The 21,583-nt window shown below is 39.4% G+C and overlaps 2 protein-coding genes and 1 long non-coding RNA gene across 7 annotated transcripts in view; 2 read left to right on the top strand and 1 right to left on the bottom strand.

Moving 5' to 3' along the window:
* Positions 1-42: 42 nt before the first annotated feature.
* Positions 43-13,100, bottom strand: ZBTB26 (zinc finger and BTB domain containing 26). Of its 3 annotated transcripts, none has more exons than XM_060153307.1 (2): positions 13,035-13,100; positions 43-4,436 (listed from the first exon to the last, which is right to left on the bottom strand). In XM_060153307.1, the coding sequence occupies exon 2, from the start codon at positions 4,424-4,426 to the stop codon at positions 3,101-3,103; it is 1,326 nt and encodes a 441-aa protein (XP_060009290.1). In that variant the 5' UTR covers positions 4,427-4,436; positions 13,035-13,100; the 3' UTR covers positions 43-3,100. The 3 variants fall into 3 exon arrangements, with proteins under 3 accessions (XP_060009290.1, XP_060009291.1, XP_060009292.1); XM_060153308.1 differs by lacking the exon at positions 13,035-13,100 and adding an exon at positions 12,474-12,547; XM_060153309.1 differs by lacking the exon at positions 13,035-13,100 and adding an exon at positions 7,233-7,278.
* A 204-nt stretch (positions 13,101-13,304) lies between these two features.
* On the top strand, positions 13,305-19,748 carry LOC132522759 (uncharacterized). The gene is made up of 2 exons (XR_009541321.1): positions 13,305-13,455; positions 17,947-19,748. It is a non-coding gene; the product is annotated as an uncharacterized LOC132522759 (long non-coding RNA).
* A 1,298-nt stretch (positions 19,749-21,046) lies between these two features.
* The window catches only part of RABGAP1 (RAB GTPase activating protein 1), a 151,198-nt gene continuing 150,661 nt past the window's right edge, over positions 21,047-21,583 (top strand). The window contains exon 1 of one of the 3 annotated variants that reach the window (XM_060154385.1): positions 21,047-21,134. The gene's annotated coding sequence lies outside the window, so the exon portion shown is untranslated. The remainder of the gene's footprint in view (positions 21,135-21,583) is intronic. The other 2 variants (XM_060154387.1, XM_060154386.1) reach the window with 2 other exon arrangements.

The raw sequence follows: 21,583 nt of genomic DNA, 5'->3' as shown, positions 1-21,583 counted from the left end.
AAGCAGGAGGGGAGAGAGAAAATAAACCACTGACACCAGAGCTTTAATTGTCAAACTTTTATTAAGGAAACTTCCCCATAATAAGTGAAGAGGTAGTTCACAGTATGTCTAACATACAACAGATTTAGAACAGCTATTCACCAGCTGAAATAAAATGTTCTGGGTTGTTTGTTTAGGATAATATCTTAGAAGTAGTGACAATGGTCACCCTCCATTTATAGACCTTCTAATAAGGAAACTAAAACAAATTAAAACCACATCTGATTTACCTCAGAGCCACTTCAGTTTGGAGTTTGCCTTTAAAATTAAATAATAAATAAATAACTGTGACACAGTAATTTTTTAAAAACCAAACTATGGTAAAGAGAGCCCTCTCTCCTTTTTAGTTATCCTGGGGATCCATAAAATACAAATGCTGAATGTCTAAGGTTTTAAAAAATCTTCCTCCTCTACAAGAATACGACTAGTTTTGAAAGTCATCTTCCCCTGTAAAACATATTTGATATCAGTAACTTGACCACTTTGCAATACAATCTAAGAAACATGTATAAACAAAGAAAGAGAAAAGTCAAGTACCACCAAAATTAAGAAAATGTCTCACAGAAACAGAACACCTCTCCAGCCAAGAAATGGAAGACACCGTAAACCATGGCAGTAGTTTGCAGTTGAAAAAGGTGAGAACTAGAAGATTTAGTGATACAAAACCATCAAGATGCTAATTTAAAGTGATCAAAGAAAGCAAGGCAGTTTTCTTTATTCTTCCTAGGATAAAACCAAATTGACACCTTATCTCACTAAGACTACATGGGATTGTAAGCTCTGTGAGGGCAGGGACCATAGCAATCTTACCTTCATATCCTCAGTATCTAGCATAGTGCCTGGCAATAGTAGGTGTTCAATAAATGTCTCTTGAATGTCTGAATGAATCCAGGAATAGTCTCCAACCAAAGAGACCAATCTTATTTGAACCCATGCCTTTTAGTCTTCAAACCAGTAACAAAAACAGGACATGAATGTAAGCAGAGGAAGCACTCCAACTTGAAATTTCCCTGTGATAAAATGATGTTCAGAGAAAATAGTGAAACATCCGTTAACATGTTAGTGTCTCACTGTTGCATAGAATTGGTACTCTTTGGCTGGATCATAAAAAAACCAGAATGCTAGGCAGCATCATTAGACCATATAATGAGTGACATTAGGCATAGATACCTGTTAGTCTTATCACTCAATTTTATTCTCATTTAAAATCTTTTAACAAAAGGTAGAAATTATACTTCAAATCAGATTCACATATAAATGCATCAAATTATAACAACTTTAAGAACTCCCTCTGATTACTCAAGTTAAAACTAATTTTTGGTTTATCTGTACATGGACTCTCATAGCTCAGAAACAAAAACAGAAAATCCTGATGGAAACTAAATAAACACTGTTTCAAGACAAAATCAGTTTCACATTTGGATCCTTCTCACATTATTCTTACTTGTTCTTGCCCTTCCTAATCAACACCTAGCAAATCAGTCACTTGCTCAGGAAAAATGTAATATTCATCCTAACGAAAAAATAATTAACTTACAAAAATAAATCCTTCTGTGATGTTTTATTTGCAAAATCCAGGATGTCTCAGAAAGCAAACAGTGATTCACAGAGGGGAAGCACAAACTAGGAACTTTTTATTAAGGTATTCTTGATCATGTACTAAATCTTTTTAAGCCAAGGGACAGTGAGAAGTGAGGAGACCGTAGCTCATATTTAGTTACTTATCTACTTTGGCTAACCTTGGCCAGGCCACCTCTTTGGGCTTTGGATATCCCAACTTAAAAAAAGAGAGGTGGACTAAATGATCTCTTAAGATTCTCTATGGACTCAAACACTCCTATTACCTAAATCTAACTCATGGGTCAGAAGCTAATAAGACTCAAAATTTTATTTCTTAACTATAACATGTGCTTTAGGAAGAACAGTTGTTTTGTTTTTCCATAATGGAAAATCAACTTTGTATTAGTGATCTATCAGAGGTGACAAGGTGGGACTATGTACCTTTATAAGAATATCTAAATGCAAAAACCTGATTGCTCCTGTGACTCACTTTTTTCATCCATTTTAGAAGTTAAGGTACACAAGGAAATGAGAATTCAGAGACTATTACAATACACTGGACAAAGCTCTGAAGGCCAAACTCACCTTACTGATGGCTAACTTCTAAAACAAAGCCTAGAGAATGACTCCAGATAGCCCCTTTTTAGAGAGACCATTACGCGTTAGCACACTTTAAATGTGCCTGGAGCAATCCTGACTTCAAAAGCATCACCAAGTAAGTTAGAGGTTAATTATAAACATTTGGCTTCTTTTTGGGGAAGACCTCCCAAATAAGTACTGTTGTACAACTGTACTACTATCCTTTGTTGGTTATGCTCCCCATGCTGATTCCTAACTATCTGTCTGCAGGTGTTGCTAAAAATATTGTACTCTGGTCTATGTGAACTTCAATGATGTGAAGTTGGGCTATATACTGTTGAAAAGAGTACAGAATAATCTAAAATACTTTATAGCCAGCTCCAAGACAAGTACAAATTGTAGGAAGCAGATTCATTCATTTATCAGACACAGATGAATTATCAGTAGGCAAGGCAACTACAAATTCTATCACATATTCAGGCCAACAGCAATATCTCCTTATATCTCAGCTTATTTTCTGCTAATGAAAAATATTATTCGCTTCTCTTAGCATAGCATCTATTAGTGGATTGGAGGTGATATTATTAACTTGTTGGTACCTTCAGAATGTGCCCAGTGAAAAGTCTAAAACAGTGTCAGTCTAAGACATAAGTCAATGTTAGGTAGACAGGTGGAATACTCCTTGGGAAAGGAAACAGACATCACAGGATAAATAATTCAAAACAGAACATGGGAAGGGGCAAAAGGAAGGCAAGACCACTCCAAGTGGCAAGTTGCCTGGTCTATTAGTGCTTTGACTCACCCCTATGACTTCCAGAGCACAGAGGCTTTGGAGAAGTCAAATTTGCAAAATCACTCCTAAAAAGACTCAGACTATTGCCATGTTTGCAGTCAGTTCTAGTTAGAAGCATAAAGGCCCTACTCAATTCACACAAGTACTATCATTCCTTAAGTTCAGGACAGCTTGGGCCAGTTTACCTGCATCCAGGACCTGTGTCGCATCAGGCTGTGGCTGACACCCTTTAGAGTCTGTGACTGTTGTACATGCAAAAGAATCAAAGTCCACTGTGAGGTCTTGCACATTTCTTTCATTGGCATTATCAAAGCTGTTTTTGCCATGCAGCTGTTTAAGGTGTTTCCTCAAAACTGGCTTATGTGCAAAAACCATGTCACAATAGTTACACTTATGGGGCTTATCTCCACTGTGAAGGTTAAGATGATCCTGTAAGGAACACTTCTGAGAAAAGGTTTTCCCACAGATTTTACACTGGAAAGGTTTAATGCCGGCATGCACACGCATGTGTCGATGAAGATTGCCTTTCTGAGTAAAAGTCTTGCCGCAGAGTAGACACATAAAGAGTTTGTGCATTTTTAAATGGTTGGCGTAGTTCTCCAGGTGACGAAACACCCTGGTACACTTTGGGCATTGGTGATGCCACTGTAGGCCTTTGTCTACACCTCGAATATTAGGCCCAAAGACATCTTTTGAGGCCATGATGATGTTATCACTGCCTGTGTAAGACAGGGCATAATTGTGGAGGTGGTTTTGTTCTATTTCACTTACTCTGTTTTCCACAGTTGAATTTATCAGGGAGTGCTGGGGCTCTGATGAATGTAAAGCAGTGGGTTCAGAAGAAATAAACTGGTTCTGATCTTTTTTACTTCTAACCTCTGATACATCCCCAATAGATTCTACCTTAACAATCTGAATATCACTGTCCTCCATATCCATACTGTCTTCAGATGGATGGATACAAGGTGAGTCCTGCTTTGGGGAGCCTCTGGCATCTCCCTGATGTTCTTTTGACTGGGGAGAAGCACTCTGCGGTTCACATCCCTCTTTACTATCCATTGGTTGTTTTGGCTTTATAAACTTCCACAAGGCCTGTGTGCACCGTTCTACAATGTGGCTCATCTGAAGAAAACTCGCAGCCGTCAAGTAATTTACCAGTTCCATCTCAGGGAATTCCAGCACACCACTGTAACAGGATAAGAGCAATTGTCTCCCCACTTCGGAACTCTGTAATATGGAGATTTTCACCTCTCTGGAATCGTTCAGTAAAAATTGGTCTCTTAAGAAGGGGGAACCTGCAGCAAACACAATTTTATGCCCCTGTACCTCAATATCATCTATGAGAACTGTAACATCACAAAATTTATTCTCTTCTCTTAATTTGTTCATTTTTTGTAACATTGAATCTCCATAATTTTCAAACTTGAAGTGAAGGAGATCTGATCTTTCAGACATTTTGGCAGACCTAAAGAACAGAAATGTTAAAAAGGATGAATTTAAGAAAATACAAACAATTAAGAAAACCTGGATTTTCCTTCCAAAAACAAATTTGTGTTGTCATACCTGTTTATATGTATCTGAATAAAATTTTCCTTGAAAGAGGAAGCTAGTATAACTGCTTTCAAAGGCTGTTAAAAATTACCTTAGCAACATCAAGTGTCAATTGCACCTAAGGAGTGGACTTGTATCCGTGTAAATAGCTTGGTATATTCATTCAACTTTTTAAGATGCTTAATACAAGAACAGTGCTTGAGTTATTCCAAGGGCATTTTTTTTGCTTCTCAAATGATAATTCTATCAGGTTTCAAGAACTACCTAAAACATCCCAACAAGTAATAATGAAATAACTACTTTATTTTGCATGATACTGTGAACCTGCTTCTTCGAAGACAAAACACTCTTTTCCTTCGCTTTGTATTTTACTGCAGTGACATTGCTTGCCCCATTCTTGGGTAAACCCTCTTCTGTTTAAACTGATGTGAATTTACTCATACAAGTATTTCTGCAATAAAATGAAAGTCACATGCCTAAAGGGAAAACTTTTAGACAGTGTCAAAGGCACAGGTCTTTATCCTGTGCATTTTGGACAAACCTAAACTCTTTCTTAAGAAACATTTCTTGATATATGAAGTAAATATTTGACATAGAAAAACCAGATGAGTCACTTGGTGGGAATCTGAGTAGGAGTAAGGTGGATCTAGTTAATCCTTACTAGATTCTATTCTTTCTTCCTTATCCCTATTTATCCATCATTACTCATCAACCGGACTACTAGAACTGATTCATAAATGTTCCTTGGTTCCAGCTTCTATTACCTCTAATCCAACTTCTACACCATCACACGTCATCTTTCAAAAACACAGATCTGATTATATCCAACTGCTGCCTAAAATCCTTCTGTGACCTCCCATTGTCTCCTGGATGAAGACTAACCTCTTGAATATAAACTGATCAAGTAAATTTAAGAATAATTAAGGTAAACATTAGCATAAACCATTCAACCATGGAGAAGGTGTCTTTGCCAAAACTCTGTGTATTTGTCCCTTTATGAAGCAATTCCTTTGGAGAAAGTCCCCATGTTCTGATTCCATACTCTTCAAACGATTTTCTGATAACTTGGCTTCCCATGTGTCACTCTAAAGGGAAGGATGAATTAGCCATGGCAACATGATATTGTCAACACATTTATTATTTTTACAATGACAATCCACCAGTCTATATAGCAGTCTTCTGTGAGATCAGTAGGTATATCAGGTCTACCCCTGAGAAGCGGCTCTACAATCTCAGTGCATCAATAAATTCACCTTGAACTTTATGTATCCATCAACTCCGTAGTTGAGAATCAAGAGACAACCAGCTGTTCCTAGCAACATCTGGCCCCGAAGCCCAATCTTTATAATTTTATCTTCTAGAACACTGAATTACAAAGGCTCATAGAACACCAGTTCGTAAAGGCAGAATCTAGGTCTCACTCATATTGCTCAGTGCCTGGTTCATGACAGCACTCTACTGACTCCAAACCTTAGCAGTTATTTCTTTAGTCCATAACACTATTCCTAGCCAATTCTGACTCCTTTATTTCCTCTGAGGGCCCTTCCCTAACCCCTTAGATTAGAACAGTTGTCTCTACTGGACCTATAACTAAGTGCTTCTAACATAACACTCAGGATACCAATACTTGTTCCTTCCCCCCAAACTGCAAGCTACATGGCATTAGAGAGAAGAATCTCCACCCTATTCAATGGAGCTAATGCTGGGAACCCGCATCTTCTAGGGCAAAACACTCTTTCCTTTGGCTTCAAATTCTACTTAATGCAGCCACATTACTGGCCAAACCCTCTTCTGTTCAAACTGGTGTGTATTCCCATCACCTGATATTGTACTAAACACACGGCAGGTGCTCAGTTTGCATTTGTTGAACCTATGCGATTCATTTGACAGTAGTAAGAAGCAAGAACTGCTGTTAGGAAGACCAATGCGGTGTCTGCATAAACATTACAGGTCTGAGGCCATGAGAGCCTAGAAAGGAATGAAAATGAATAAGGAGCAAGGAAAGATAACAAAAAGATATTTCAAAAAACTTGGTAACTGGAGATAGAAAATGAAAAACAGTAACGTGTAAAGGTTTTAAACTTAGGATTTCAGCCGAATTAAAATGTCATTGAAAGAGAGGTGAGATTTAGGAGGGGGAACTGGTATGGCACAGGTATATTAAAATATATTTATACATAAATTATAAGCTTTCCCTTTGTATGGCACTCTGAGTGTACAGATAATGAAAAATCACAATGAAGATGAGAGGAGGGATGTAGAGAAGCAAATTCAGCATCATAGAAAAGGTGGTGAATATCAAATGAAAAGGAAAAATCTAGGAGACACAGGGACTATATCAGTAAACAAAGTGGCACAACTGTATTATCTATCTGTGGTCAGTTTTAGCAATTACAGTAGCTTAATATATTTGATCTGGAAACAGTGACTGTCCCAATTTATAACTAGAAATTATATAAATGACTGCTGTTCAAGTGGCCAAACAAAAGGGGCATTCTTACTTAGAGGTTTAGCTTGTCCTAAATTTACTGACAGGTCAGTATTTTCCTACGCACACCGAAAAATGAGCATTAATTGCTTCCATCTATAATATGACAGTACTTGTAATGCTTTAGACAACTATCCTCAGGGATTGTTCCTTGAAGTTCCAAAGACAGGAGTTGGAGTACAATTTCATTTACTTCCTATTCATCAGTCTCAAGAAACTTACCAACAGAAGCAGTCAAACAGGTATCTCAGGAAAGTGCTTGATTTGTCTGCTGTAGTCCAAGAATATGAGGAAAAATTATTCTGTTTAAGAAGTTTTCCTTAATGTCTCAGTCCACTGTATTGTCTCCCTTTGATAAACTCTTATTTCCAGGCCACACAGTTTATCCTTAATTGTTTCTTGTCACCAGTCTCTCTTTCCAACAGACTGTTAGTTACTTGAGGGCAAGGACCAACTGTTATTTTTACACAGCTCATTCAACAAAAACCATAATTAACTCTTAATGTTCCCTAGGAAATTATTATTGAGCTATGGTAGAGATGCTCTACATTATCATGATACCCTCTTTTGAGTGCCCTGGGGAAAATGTCTTTCTAGGGTTTGTTTCCAAAAAATAGTTTTAACAACATAAAACCAAATTTTAAACAAAATTTCTAAAATGTCAAAATAAAAAGGAACACTTGTTTCATATGAACTGGTTTAATTTTATTTAAAAATAAGAAAAATGATAGCTAATCTTTACTGAATCCTTGCTGAGTACCAGGTATAATGCTAAGTGCTTTACCCAAGTTGACCCATTTAATCCTCAAAATCTCTATGAGGTAGGTATTATTATCATCTCCACTTTGCCTATGAGGAAACCCAAGGTTGGTGAACATAAATAACTTGCTCAATTTAAGAGAGGTGGAAAGTATTAAATGTTAGAGGTAGAACTTGTGCTCAAGCTGCATGATGACAAAATTCATGTATGAAACTAGGCTAGCTGAAGTTTTATCTTATGCCTGTTAACTGTGTAACTGTTCAGATCTCCCTGCTCATATCCATTCAGCTGTACACTTATGATTGATATACTTTTGTGTATTTAGTTATGCTTCAATAAAAGTTTTATGTTTAAGAACAAAAAGTACAACGTAAAGCCAAATTTGTGTCAAGTCTAGAGGACTTTAATAGTAAAGCATTTATGTATTATCCTTGTCTTACCTTCCTTTCTCACTTATTTTAACTTTATATTATTTTTCTATCTTTTGTGTATTTATCTTTTTTTTTTTTAACATCTTTACTGGAGTATAATTGCTTTACAATGGTGTGTTAGTTTCTGCTTTATAACAAAGTGAATCAGCTATACATATACTGTGTATTTATCTTTTTCTTTTTTTTTGTGGTACGTAGGCCTCTCACTGCTGTGGCCTCTGCCGTTGAGGAGCACAGGCTCCGGACCCGCAGGCTCAGAGGCCATGGCCCACGGGCCCAGCCGCTCCGCAGCATGTGGGATCCTCCTGGACCGGGGCATGAACCCGTGTCCCCTGCATCAGCAGGCGGACTCTCAACCACTGCGCCACCAGGGAAGCCCTGTATTTATCTTTGTAGAATGAAACTCAATGCCATTTACAAACAAGACTTAATAACATTATGAATATATTTGATTTTCAGACTCCCCAACTATAGTTAATTTATAACAGCAATTATTGATAATTGTCATAAAAATCTCTCACATAATTCTAGATTATAGCAGACCTTCTAGTAACTTAAAGAAAGTAAAGATCTGATCAGGTAGAATAGAGACTTGGTCCCCACATTCTGTTGATTCTTTCCTCAGAATGATTTCCAAATTCTCTCTCTATATTCTTACTACCATTGGCATGGCTCAGGTCCTTATCATCTGTTGTCTAGGTTACTGTGATTAAGTCTAAATACTGCTGAGTTTCTCTCAGCAAGTTTTAAATGACCCATTTCTCAAACATCAATGAAATAGGAATAGTCTCACTTAAGATCATTCTCTCTTTATTTATATTTACACAATTCTTCCATAATCATTTGCATAACAAATGTTCCAGCTAATTTGAAAATTTCCCTTTGTTCAAACAGGAGTAACTAGAAACGATCAGTGAATATTCTATGTTCAACAACGTTCACTGCCGTGCGATGGGCAGTGCAAAAATATCCATGTTTCTTATCTAAAATGCCTCTGATAATACTGATAAGGAAAACTTTTCTATTCTGTATAATAAACTCCAAAGCTGTATGTCAGTCTGTTTCCTCATCTACCTCATAAAAGTACCTTTATCTTTCAACTTAGCACTCACAGCTACTTGGAAATCTTTCTTCGTCTTTCATTAACACCATATGCCACTTTTCAAAGAGGTTGTAATAAACTACAGCTTTTCTCTCTATAAAACTCAATCATTTTCTTCTTTTGGGTAACTTTCATGACACTGCATTCTCCAAGGTCTCACTCTTTTGTAAGATTACAGAAATATACCCTTCTTGGAAAAATTTTTTAATATAGGTAAAGTACAAGCCCCCTTTCTCAGCCTCCTTCCACTCAGTTCTCAGTTGGTTCTAAGTTTCTTCCTTAATGACTCTCCCTCCCCTCCATTTTTTTTTTTTTTTTTTTTTTTTGCGGTACGCGGGCCTCTCACTGTTGTGGCCTCTCCCGTTGCGGAGCACAGGCTCCGGACGCGCAGGCTCAGCGGCCATGGCTCACGAGCGGGGCACGAACCAGTGTTCCCTGCATTGGCAGGCGGACTCTCAACCACTGCGCCACAAGGGACGCCCTCCCTCCCCTCCATTTTTAAAACAACACTTCTATATCACAACATTTCTAGCCACAGAAAACAAAAAATAAAATTAGGTTTCTTACTTATAAACTATATATATATTGTTTTGCAATTTTCATTTATTGCTTTTGAGGGTTATTTATATTGAATAAACAGACCTAGTTGTTCATTCTTCTTAAACTGTTGTACAGAAGTGGGCAAGTGACTTAACTACTGGCCTCAGTTTTCCACCATTCTTTTGCTGATCTGTTCCTCAAGGGTTCACTAAATTGTGTAACGGTAAGTATATTCTTCAAAGCTTAGTCCTTGACTTTTTGCTGTTTTCTTAATGCTTACTTCCTCAGAAAGCCTGTCTTGGTTTCTCAATGTTTTATTACCTTCTCTATTTAAAAAATTCCTAACTCTCCATCCTCATGGCTAATCTTAATCAAACCTAACCTCAATTCAAACTAATCAAAAATACCTGCCCTAGGCTACTACTCTATCACTTGAAATGCATGATATCTAAACTCTTAAACTGGCTAAAACTCAGGAAGTCAAAAATAAAAGCTTATGGAGAATGGCTCTGAGAACAGTAGGCGTGGAAGCAAGAAAATCTGTTAGTATGCTATTACTTTAACAGATCAAGATAGAAATAATGAGGGCCTGAAAAATATGGATACTGAGTGGAAATAATATGGATGGAGAGAGGAAACAGATCCTAGAAGATATTTCAAACAAAGAACTGATGGACTTGATGACCAAGGTGGGAAACAAGAGATGAAAGGTCAAGATGACTCCAAGATATTTGGTTTGAGAAACTGGGTATCTTTGACAGAGTGTCATTCAATAAGCTAGGGAATATTGGAGGGGATGACCATGGGTCAGGTGTTAAAATGTTTAACCAGAGGAGCCTGCATGACATTAAGGAGAAATCCATTAGCTAGCTGGATACAGCTCTGAAGCTGAAGAGGAGACCTGATCATAGATAATAAGTAATAGATGAAAGCATGACATAAACTGACCTAACTGTGAATGAAACTGACCTAAAATGGCACAGACTGGAAGAGAATCTAAGACAGAAGAAAAGAAATAAAAAACAAATACATAACACAAACATAAATCCATTACTTACCTTCTTCTCAATCTGGATCTCCTTCCAAGCCTCTCCATTTTTTTATTAATTGAGTCTATCTTTGCTTAAATTTTCCCCATTCTTTTGACTCCCATATTCAATCACTGCTTAGTGCAGTGGGTAAAACCACATTTCCTAGAATCAAAACCCTGCTCCACCACTTACTAGTTGTGTGACCTTGGGCAAGTTACTTAACCACTTCTGTTTTTCGGTTTTCCCACCTGTCAAAGAATATTACTTCATAGGGTTGTTATGGGAAATTAAATTAATTTTAAAGTAAATTCATTTTTAAAATTAAGTTAATTTTTAAAAGAACTTAGAATAGTGCCTGGAATTGTGCTTTATAAGCAAATGCAAAGTAAGTAAGTAAATAAAGCCTGTCAATTTTGTTTGTGAAATCCTTCATATGTGGCCTTTTTTTCATTCTCATTTGACACCAAACCACTTGAGGTCTGCATTATTTCATATATTATCACCTCATTACTCTATTAAAATCGCTTTGTAAAAGGTCACTCATGATCTCTTGATAAAGAAATGCCATCTTTTCCCCCCTCATTCTCCAAATGCTCTGCATCAACTGTCCCAGTGGACCCTTCTCAGTATTCTCTTCTCTTGACTTCTGAGTCTTCTTGGTTGCTGGAACCCTTATATTTATCATCTACTTCTTATATTTTATCATCTACTTCTGTTTCTGCTGCTACACCAACTACTATTAGTTCTAAGTCTTCTTTCTGCTTTGTAAATGCAACCATTCCCCCAAAATATTCCCTTCTTTCTCAATAACCCCTTCCTGATGTCAGCTATTCCCATGGCTTCCACCTCTACGCTCTATGATAATTCAAACCTTTACCTCTAGCCACAGCATTTAGGTTGAGCTGCAGATTTGCATTTCCAACTCTATACTGGACAGCTCCATGTGGCTATCTCACTAGGCCTTCAAGTCAACATATCCAAAAAATGAATTTGTCATCTACACTAGGCTTATGGTTTTATTGCTGATAATGGCATTAACATTCTTCAAATACCACAGGCCTAAAACCTAAGACTCAGCTTTGATACTTCTTTCACCCTCAACATCCAATTTATTATAGAGTCTTTATAGCATTCACTACAGCATTACCTGCCTTCTTTCCAATAATACTGTCATAACTCCATTTCAGGATTTCATTACTTCTTACTAGACTGATCCCACTACTCCTTCAAAAGAATCTCCAATGAGAGCATCTAGACTTTAGCTAAAGAGTCCAGAATCAGTTTATAGAAATTCCTATCCTATAGGCTGACCTCCAGAACAAGATGGTTTTCTACGGTGCAAATCCGACTATACCAGTCTCCTGCTCAAAATTCTTCAAAAAGTACCCACCTCCTTTAGGATTAAACCTTCACTATCTGGACCTCGGTCTACTTTCCCAGCCTCATATCTCATCCTTTGCACAAGAGCCCCGCGCCCCCCTCCTCCGCTTCCCACACAAGTTATGCTCAGTCATCCCTTCACAGCATTGCAACTGTTCCTCCTGTAGGAAAAGCCCTTCTCCACCTTATCCTCTCCAACAAATAAAATTGAGAAGTCACTTTCTTTCTTCAGCCTCCCCAGCAACTGCCCCTTGAACAGTTCATACATATATGACTGATTCATACATCGCAGGGGCACTCATTTGTTTTTATCTGGCTCTCAAACTTGACCCTGAAACTTGGAACAATATCTTACGAATTCCCAGTGCCTGACATAGCGCCAGAAATATAAAGGTGCTGTTGCCAGTGGCAAAAGACTAACCTAGCTTAGCACTCATAATGATTCTCGCGGGATGGCCCTGAGGCCTTGCCATGGCCCAGATCTGGCACTTCCTACAAGATGCCAGAGTCGGGCGTTCAAGCAAACTGCGGTGCCCTCGGCTAGGGTACCAAGAGGAGGTCCCTGGGGGCATCCTTAGGCTCCCCACTCCAGACGCTGGGAAGGGAAAGGGGCGGGGCACAGCATGGGCCGGGCCTAGGGCTCCATAAGTTCCCCCGGGCCTAGGCCAGCCCCTCGGTCCCCATCCCAGGGCAGGTCCCGGCCAATCCAGAGCCCCAAGGGGGCTCCATTTTGAGAGACCTCGTACCCCTACCCGGCGCTCCGGCCGCCTCCGCACTTACAGACCCAGGGGAAGGCCACCGTCAGGATCCGGCACCGCCAGGAGCTCCGGCCCCTCGGGGCTCCGGGAAGGGGGAGGGGCGGGGAACCCGAGCCAAAGGGGGACCCAACGGAACCGGAAGGGCAGCCCTCGCCGGACAAAGACAACTTCCAGGTCCTACGGTCCTCTCCGCCAATCGGAAGGCTGGGAGGGCGGCGGGCTCGGAGAGAGACTTTCGGCGCTGTGGGCGGGGAGCAAAGCGCGTGCCCCAGACTCCTGCGAGCATCTCCGCCTGTGAGTCGAGGTGCGGGTGCCGCGGCTCCCTAGCGTTTGGGGCTCAGGCCCCGCGCGCTTCGCTCCTTCTCAGCCGCTCCTCTCTAGCTGCGCCTCGGCTGTCTGCTGCCTGCGTGGGCCTGGAGGGTGCCTCCGCACTTAAAGTGTTGGTAAGCCCCTCCCGCCTAGGAATGTGGACTCGCCGCGTTGGGCCCAGGAAGTGGAGGGAAGGAAGTTTACCTCCCTCGCTTTTTGGATGTTGGTGTTTCCCAGGGATCTGCATTCTCCGTAATCTACTACGTGCTGACTATTCACAGATCTCTTTCGCAAGACCAGACAGCTCTCTTGAGCTCCAGGGTCAGCTGCCTAGAAGACATCTCCAACTGGTTGTCCAGTGTTAATGTACCTTTGAACTCAAGTACATCCGCAGACCTGCTTCTTATCTCCTGTAGTCCTTGTGTTGGTGAACGGCATCATACACGCAGTCCTGCCCACCAGTAAACTTCAGTACCATTCTAGAGCCCTTTTCCATCTTGCCAGTCCAATGGCTCTCTGGCTTCTCCTCCTTTTTAGGGGGTGGAGAGGGAGGATATTGTGGTAAAACATGAATAGTATTTACCATTTTAATCATTTGTAAGTGTGAAGTTCCATGGCATTAAGTACATTCACAATATTGTAACCGTCACCGCTGCTATAGTCAACTTCATTCTTTTGCATGTCGTTATCGTTTTTCCAGCACCGTTTTTGAAAAGTCTGTCCTTTCCCCATTGAATGGGCTTGTCACCTTTGTTGAAAATCAACTGACCATGTGTGTGAGAATTTATTGCTGGGCTGTCTATTCTATTACATGTGACTGAAGCTCTTACACTAGTACCATATTCTTTTAATTACTGTAGCTTTGTAGTAAGTTTGTAAGTGAGGAAGTATGAGGCCTTCAACTTTATTCTTTTTTCCAGATTGTTTTGGCTATGCCAGGCCCTTGAAATTCCATATGAATTTGAGGATCAGCTTTTACATTTTTGAGAAAAAGGCTGTTGTAATTTTGATAGAGATTGTGTTGAATCTGTAGATCACTTTGGGTAATATTGCCATCTTAATTTTAAGTCTTCCTGTCTAAACATGAAATGTCTTTCCATGTACTTAGGTCTTCATTAATTTCTTTCAGCAGTGTTTTCTAGTTTTCAGGGTATTTAATTCTTTTTGATAATATTATAAATGAAATTGCTTTCTTAATTTCCTTTTCATATTGTTGCTAGTGTGTAGAAACACAACTGATTTTTGGTGTTGGTCTTGTACCCAACAACGCTTCTGAATTTGTTTTTTGGCTCTGCAAGCTTTCTTGTGGATTCTTTGGGTTTTTTAATATGTATGATTATGTTGCCTGTGAATATAGTTTTACCTCTTTGTTTACAATTTGGATGCCTTTTATTTCTTGTCTAATAGTTCTGGCTAGAACTTCCACTACAATGTTGAATAGCAGCAGTGAAAGGAGGCATCCTTGACTTGTTCATGAGTTGTTCTTAGAGGTGTAGGTAAGCTACTGATTTAGATGTGGGTTTTTCAGATACTTTTATCATGTTGAGGAATTTTCCCTCTGTAACTACTTTTCTGAAAGATCTTATCATGAAAAGGCATTGTATTCTGTCAGATGACTTTTCAGCATCAATTGAGATGATCATGAGGTTTTTTCCCTTAGTTCTTATTAATGAGATACATTACGTTGGTTGATCTTATGGTAAACCACTCTTGCGTTCTTGGGATAAATCCCACTTGGTCATGGGGAATAATCCTGTTAGTATGCTATTGGATTTGCTTTCCTTTTATGTTGTTGAGGATTTTTGCACCTATATGCATAAGAGACATTGGTATATAATTTTCTTGTGATGCGTTTATTTAGCTTTGGTGTCAGGATAATGAGGGCCTCATGAGATTAGAAAGCATTCCCTCTTCTTCAGTTTTTTGGAAGAGTTTGAGAAGGATTGGTATTAATTCTTAATTAAATATTTTAATTAAATTAAATATTTGGTACAATTCACTGGTGAAGCCATCTGGTGCAAGACTGTTCTTTTTTGGGAGGTTTTTGATTACACACTCAATCTCTTGTTATAAGTATGTTGAGATTTTCTAATTTTTCTGGAATCCATTTATAATAAATAATTTATGTGTTTCAAGGAATTTCCCATTGTTTTCTAGGTTGATTTTTGTTGATCTTTTCAAAGAAACAACTCTTGGTTTCATTGATTTTTTTTTTCTCTCTCTTTCTTTTTTTTTTTTTTGGTTTATTTCCATTCCGTTTTATTTCCTTACTTCTGCTAGCTTTGGGTTTAGTTTGTTCTTTTTCGTATTTCATAAGGTGTAAAGTTAGGGTATTTTGAGATTTTTCTTTTTTGTGTGTGTGTGTGCGTGTGGTACGCGGGCCTCTCACTGCTGTGGCCTCTCCCGTTACGGAGCACAGGCTCCAGACGTGCAGGCTCAGCGGCCATGGCTCACAGGCCCAGTTGCTTCGCGGCATGTGGGATCCTCCCGACCCGGGCACGAACCCGTGTCCCCTGCATTGGCAGGCGGACTCTCAACCACTGCGCCACCAGGGAAGCCCGAGATTTTTCTTGTTTTTTAATGTAGCCATTTACAACTATAAATTTCTCTAATTACTGTTTGCATTGTATCCTATAAGTTTTGTATGTTTTTATCATTTTTACTCATTTTCAAGTACATTCTAATTTCCCTTTTGAGGTCTTCTTTGACCCATTTGTTCTTTAAGAATATGTTTCTAATTTCCACATATTTTGAATTTTCCAGTTTTCCTTCTGTTACTGATTTCTAACTTCATCCCATTGTAGTTGGAGAAGATACTTTGTATAATACCTATCTTTTAAAATCTATTGACACTTGTTTTATGGCCTAATGTATGGCCTGTCCTGGAGAATGTCCCATGTGAACTTGAAAAGAATGTGTATTCTGCTGTTGTTCAATGGAATGTTCTGTACACTTCTGTTAGGTTCAGTTGGTTTATTGTGATGTTCAAGTCCTCTAATGCCTAACTTATCTTTATCTGGTTGTTCTATTCATTATTGAATGTAGGCTGTTGAAGTTTCTAATTATTATTGTAGAATTGTTTATTCCTCCCTTTAATTCTGGTCATTTTTGCTTCATATATTTTGAAAGTCTCTTCTAGTTATGTAAATGTTTATAATTTTTATATAATCTTGCTCTTTTGAACCTTTTATTAATATATAATGACCTTCTTTGTCTCGTGTAACCTTTTTAAAGTCATTTTGTATGACCTTAGTATAACCTTCCCAGCTCCCTTTTGGTTAGTACTCGCATGGAATATCTTCTCTTTTCTTTTTTTCCACTTTTAACTTGTTAATATCTTTGGCTCTAAAGTGAGTATTTTCTAGACTGCATATAGATGGATCATGTTTTTGTTTTTGTTTTATCCATTCTGCCCATCTCTGTCTTTTGATTGGTGAGTTTATGCCATTTACATTTAAAGTAACTACAGATAAGGAGGAACTTATTTCTGCCATTTTGCTATTTGTCTTCTATAGGCCTTATAGCTTTTGTGTCTTTCATTTCTTCCATTACTGCCTTTTTCTGTGTTTGATTTTTTGTAGTGAAAAGTTTTGATTTATTTCTGATTTCCTTCTTTGTATATCCTATGGACATTTCCTTTGTGGTTGCTATAGGAATTACATTTAACAGCCCAAATTTATAACAATATAATTAAATTGATACCAACTTTAGTAGCATACAAAAACTCTCCTATACAGCTCTGTCTCCTATTTCTGTTCTTGATGCTTCAGATTACGTCTTTATACATTGTGTTTGTAATAAATTAGACTAATATTTTTATGCATTTGTCTTTTAAATCATGTAGAAAATAAAAATGGAGTTAAACAATAATTACAATTATAATTGCCCATATATTTATCTTTACCGGAGAGCTTTATTTCTTCATATGGCTTTAAATATTGTTGAGCATCCTTTCATTTCAACGTGAAGGATTCCCATCAGCATTTCCTGAAGGGTGGTTTTAGTGGTAATGAACTCCCTTAGCTTTTTTTAAAATCAGAGAATGTCTTAATTTCTCCCTCATTTTTTTTTTTTTTTTTGTGGTACGCGGGCCTCTCACTGTCGTGGCCTCTCCTGTTGTGGAGCACAGGCTCCGGACGCGCAGGCTCAGCGGCCATGGCTCACGGGCCCAGCCGCTCCGCGGCATGTGGGATCTTCCCAGACCGGGGCACGAACCCGTGTCCCCTGCATCGGCAGGCAGACTCCCAACCACTGCGCCACCAGGGAAGCCCTCTCCCTCATTTTTGAAGGACAATTTTGCTAGATACAGATCTGTCAACAGTCCTTTTCTTTCATTGCTTTGAATATTATCAACCCACTGTCTTCCAGACTCTAAGATTTAAGATGAGAAATTGTCTGATAATCTTATTGAAGATCCCTTATATGTGATGAGTATTCTCTCTTGTTGCCTTTAGGATTCTCTCTTTTCTTTGGTTTTCTACAGTTAGATTATTATCCTTTCTCCCCTTTCTCTCTCTCTTCTCCTCTTGGGATGCTTACAGTGGTATGTTGTTTTTCTTGACAGTGTCCTACAGATCCTTTAGGCTCTGTTCACTTTCACATTTCTTTCTTTTTCTGTTCCTCAGACGGAGTAGGAAGGACATGGAATCCATCTCTCTACCTAAACAACAATCGTACTGGCAGAAACTGAAGTAACTGTTTTGGAACTCTGGAGTCTATTTGAATGCTTGCATGTTCCAGGGGAAAATTTGGTTGGTCAATTGAGGTTAATTTCAGTCAATGTGAGCCTTTAGTGTGATAGCACCTACTCATTCCTACTCCTCAACCCTGTGGAGGCACTCATGTTTATATTCCTGGTATGGCTTGCTGGAGCCAGGGTGGGAAATAAGAACCTTGTTCTCCAAATACAAGAGTTCTGTATTTTATTTTTATTGAAGTATAGTTGATTTATAATGTTGTGTTAGTTTCAGGTGTACAGTAAAGTGATTCAATTTTTATATATGTATATATATTTTTTCTTTTTCATTATGGTTTATTACAGGATATTGAACATAGTTCCCTGTGCTATACAGTAGGACCTTGTTGTTTATCTATTTTATATGTAGTAGTTTGTATCTGTTAATCCCAAACTCCTAATTTATCCCTCCCCCACCCTTTTGCCCCTTTGATAACCATAAGTTTTTTCTATGTCTGTGAGTCTGTTTCTGTTTCATAAATAAGTTCATTTGTGTCATATTTGAGATTCCACATATAAGTGATATCATATGGCATTTAGACAAAGACTTTAAAACTGTCTTAAAGTTGCTCATTGAGCTAAAATGAAACATGGATGAAGTCTGGAAAATGTACAGAAAAATGGGAATATCGTTAAAGAAATAGAAATTATAAAAAGGAACTTAAGTGAAATTCTGGAGTTGAAAATATAATAATAGAGAGAAAAAAGTTCACTTGGGTTCAAAATCAGATTTGAGCAGGCAGAAGAAAGAATCAACAAACTTGAAGATATTTCTTTCAAACCCAGTTCCTTTTTTCCCACCCTTTCTTTTGCCCTAGTTCAGGCCTTTCTGAACTTAGGCAGCCTCCAAAGTGTTCTATTTACTCCCTGTTTTCCCTTTTCTACTCCTACCAGAATGAAATTTTTAAAAAACTCAAATGTGATATTGGCACTATCCTTAGAAACCTCTAAGGGCTCCCTGTATTTATAGATTGAACTTCATTTTCCTTATTTAAGTATTCAAGGACCTTCCCATTCTGCCTCCAGCTTACCACATCAATCCATTGAGCTTGAGATATAAATTCCAGTTTCCAGGATATACAAGGTCTAAGGGAACAAATTCAGTGACTTCTTGAGGAAGCAACCATTCAGATCCAGAAGGTGGGAAATTTTGCACTTCAACTGGACCGATTTCTTCAATAGGCCAGTGTCTTTCCTTTTTTTTCTTACGTGCTAGATTTAAAAATACTTAAGGGACATCACAACCAGATACAACATGTGGGCCTGGATTGGATGCTGATTTGGGAAAACTAGCTGTAAAAAAATATATTTGGGGCAACAGAGAATTTGATTATAGTTAGGTATTAGATGAGAGGAAAATTTACTGAAATGATATTACTGATTTGGAAAAGCCAGCTGTAAAAATATTTTTAGGTTGTTAGAAAATTTGAATGCGATCTAGGAATTAGATGAGAGCAAAATTTAGTGAAATGGTAAGGTAGATATTGTTAATTGAATAAAGCAGACTGCTTAACTGTGTGATCTCATTTTGTAAAACAATATATAGACACACAAAGAAGGCTACATATTAAAGTATTAATATTTGTATTGGGAATGTGATGTTTTTGTTTTTTATTTTAGGTTGTCCCTATTTTATATTTTTCTCCAGGGCATACTGTAGTGATTCTGTAATAAAATTTTATTTAAAAAATATATGTTAAGATTTATGTATATATTGGGGTAATACATATGAATCAAGAAATACATGAATGTATGGTCACCACACTATTAAAAGTGGTTTTGTCAAGAGTGCCAGGATTTCAGGGGATTTTACTTTCTTCCTAATGTTTTATCTGTTGTTTAAATACTTTAAAATGGGTGTGCATTTTTGTTACATAACTCTATGAGGAGAAAAGGAAGAAAGCTATTTTCCTGCGGGAGTGCAGCCAAGTGTATTATAATAGACAAGTCACAAAGAGGACTGCAACAGAGCACAGCTTTTTTTTTGCTTTTTCTCTGGTGGATTTAGATGCAATATCCACAGGAAAACTTTGCGAATGACTCATTTACCAGGAAAACAGCATATGCTATTTGAATAAAGAAAGAATGAGGGAGAGGCTGTAGAGAGATTTCATAAATTGTCAAGACTTAATTAGCACCTTTAATATTTGTTTCCAACTACATTGTAAATTCATTCAGGACAGGGACTTTAAAATTAATTCTATTGCCGTTGCTCTGTATATCACTTTCGAATAATTTTTAAATAAAATCCCAGCCCCATCTTTGAGTAGCAGTATGAAACCACCTTGTTCATTTCTGTTCTATTCTGTGTGTCTCAGATACCTCGAGGTAGCTGTGTTGTAGCCAGTCGCCCTTGACTTCAAAGTCAGAAGTTTTGACTTCTGGACTGAATTCTGTTGCTTAGGCTGGACTCCCTTACAAAATGAGAAAAAAAAATCATATCATTCTCAATGCTTTCTCAAGGTTTGTGGTAAAGCCAAGTGACATACCTGTAAAAGAACCTATCACAAAAGAATCTATCACAATCCCTGGCACTTTTTGCGCCCTCAATAAAGGGCAGGTGAGTTGGGTTACATCATTAAGGGCTGCTTTAGAAACAGCATTTGAACGTTAAAGGTGAGCAAGGGATTCCGTGCTCTAGCACCAGTGTCTTTAGGGTTGTACCCCTCTCAGGCGCAACAGGTACTACCCAGACTGCTACCCCCGCCAATCCTGCTTCCAGTCCCTGATGCAGGGACAGAGCCGCTATCGGCCCAAGCGCGGACACAGCACGGCATTGAGTCCTGCTCCCAGAGTGCAGACTCCACGCAGACGCAGACTCCGGAGGCGGGCTAAAAGCCCAGGTGGGGCTTCGAGGAAAGGAAGTACGCCCCCGCCGCCTGTTGTTGGGCCAATGGGGCCGCTCGGCTTTGCCGTGGGCCTATGAGACAGGGCAGTAGGCGGGGCGGAGGGCGGAAGGAGCCTCTCTCACGTGAGTAGGGGGCGGGGAGGGCGGGGGCAGGGCGGCTGGGGAGGCCCAGGCGGCGGAGTCTCCGGGACGGCGAACGGCGGGCTGCGGAGAAGGAGACGGCGGGTCGGGTAGGGCCGTGTTCCCCCCCCTCCTCCTCCCACCCTTCCATCCACCAAGCCCGGGGGGGATCCTCCGACGGCCCCTGCGGGAGGCCAAGCCGTGTTCTCATCCCGCGGAGCGGGGCAGGCGTGACTGCGCTCAGCTCCCTCGACTAGCCGGGTTGTGAGGGGAGCAGTGATTGGGGGGGAGGGGGAGTCGCGGCCGTGGGGGGAGGACGCATGCGCAAGCGGGAACGCTCCGGCAGCCCCTGCCCAAACCGGTTCCCCCTGTCTGGGTGGGTGTGAGTCTTCCCAGTCCTTCACTTGCGGCCGTCCCTCTCGCCCCCCAGCAAAGCCGGTTTGTCTCTTGACTTACACGTCTGGGGACAGGTCCTATTTGGGAATCTGGCGGCTCCCTCCGCCTCAGTTTCTCCCCATTGCCTGCTGGGCCTGTACCTGTGACTTAGGCTGGCTTCGGC

This window comes from Lagenorhynchus albirostris, chromosome 7, assembly GCF_949774975.1.
Source record: "Lagenorhynchus albirostris chromosome 7, mLagAlb1.1, whole genome shotgun sequence".
NCBI classification, from domain to species: domain Eukaryota; kingdom Metazoa; phylum Chordata; class Mammalia; order Artiodactyla; family Delphinidae; genus Lagenorhynchus; species Lagenorhynchus albirostris.
This window is presented reverse-complemented; position numbering and strand designations above follow the sequence as displayed.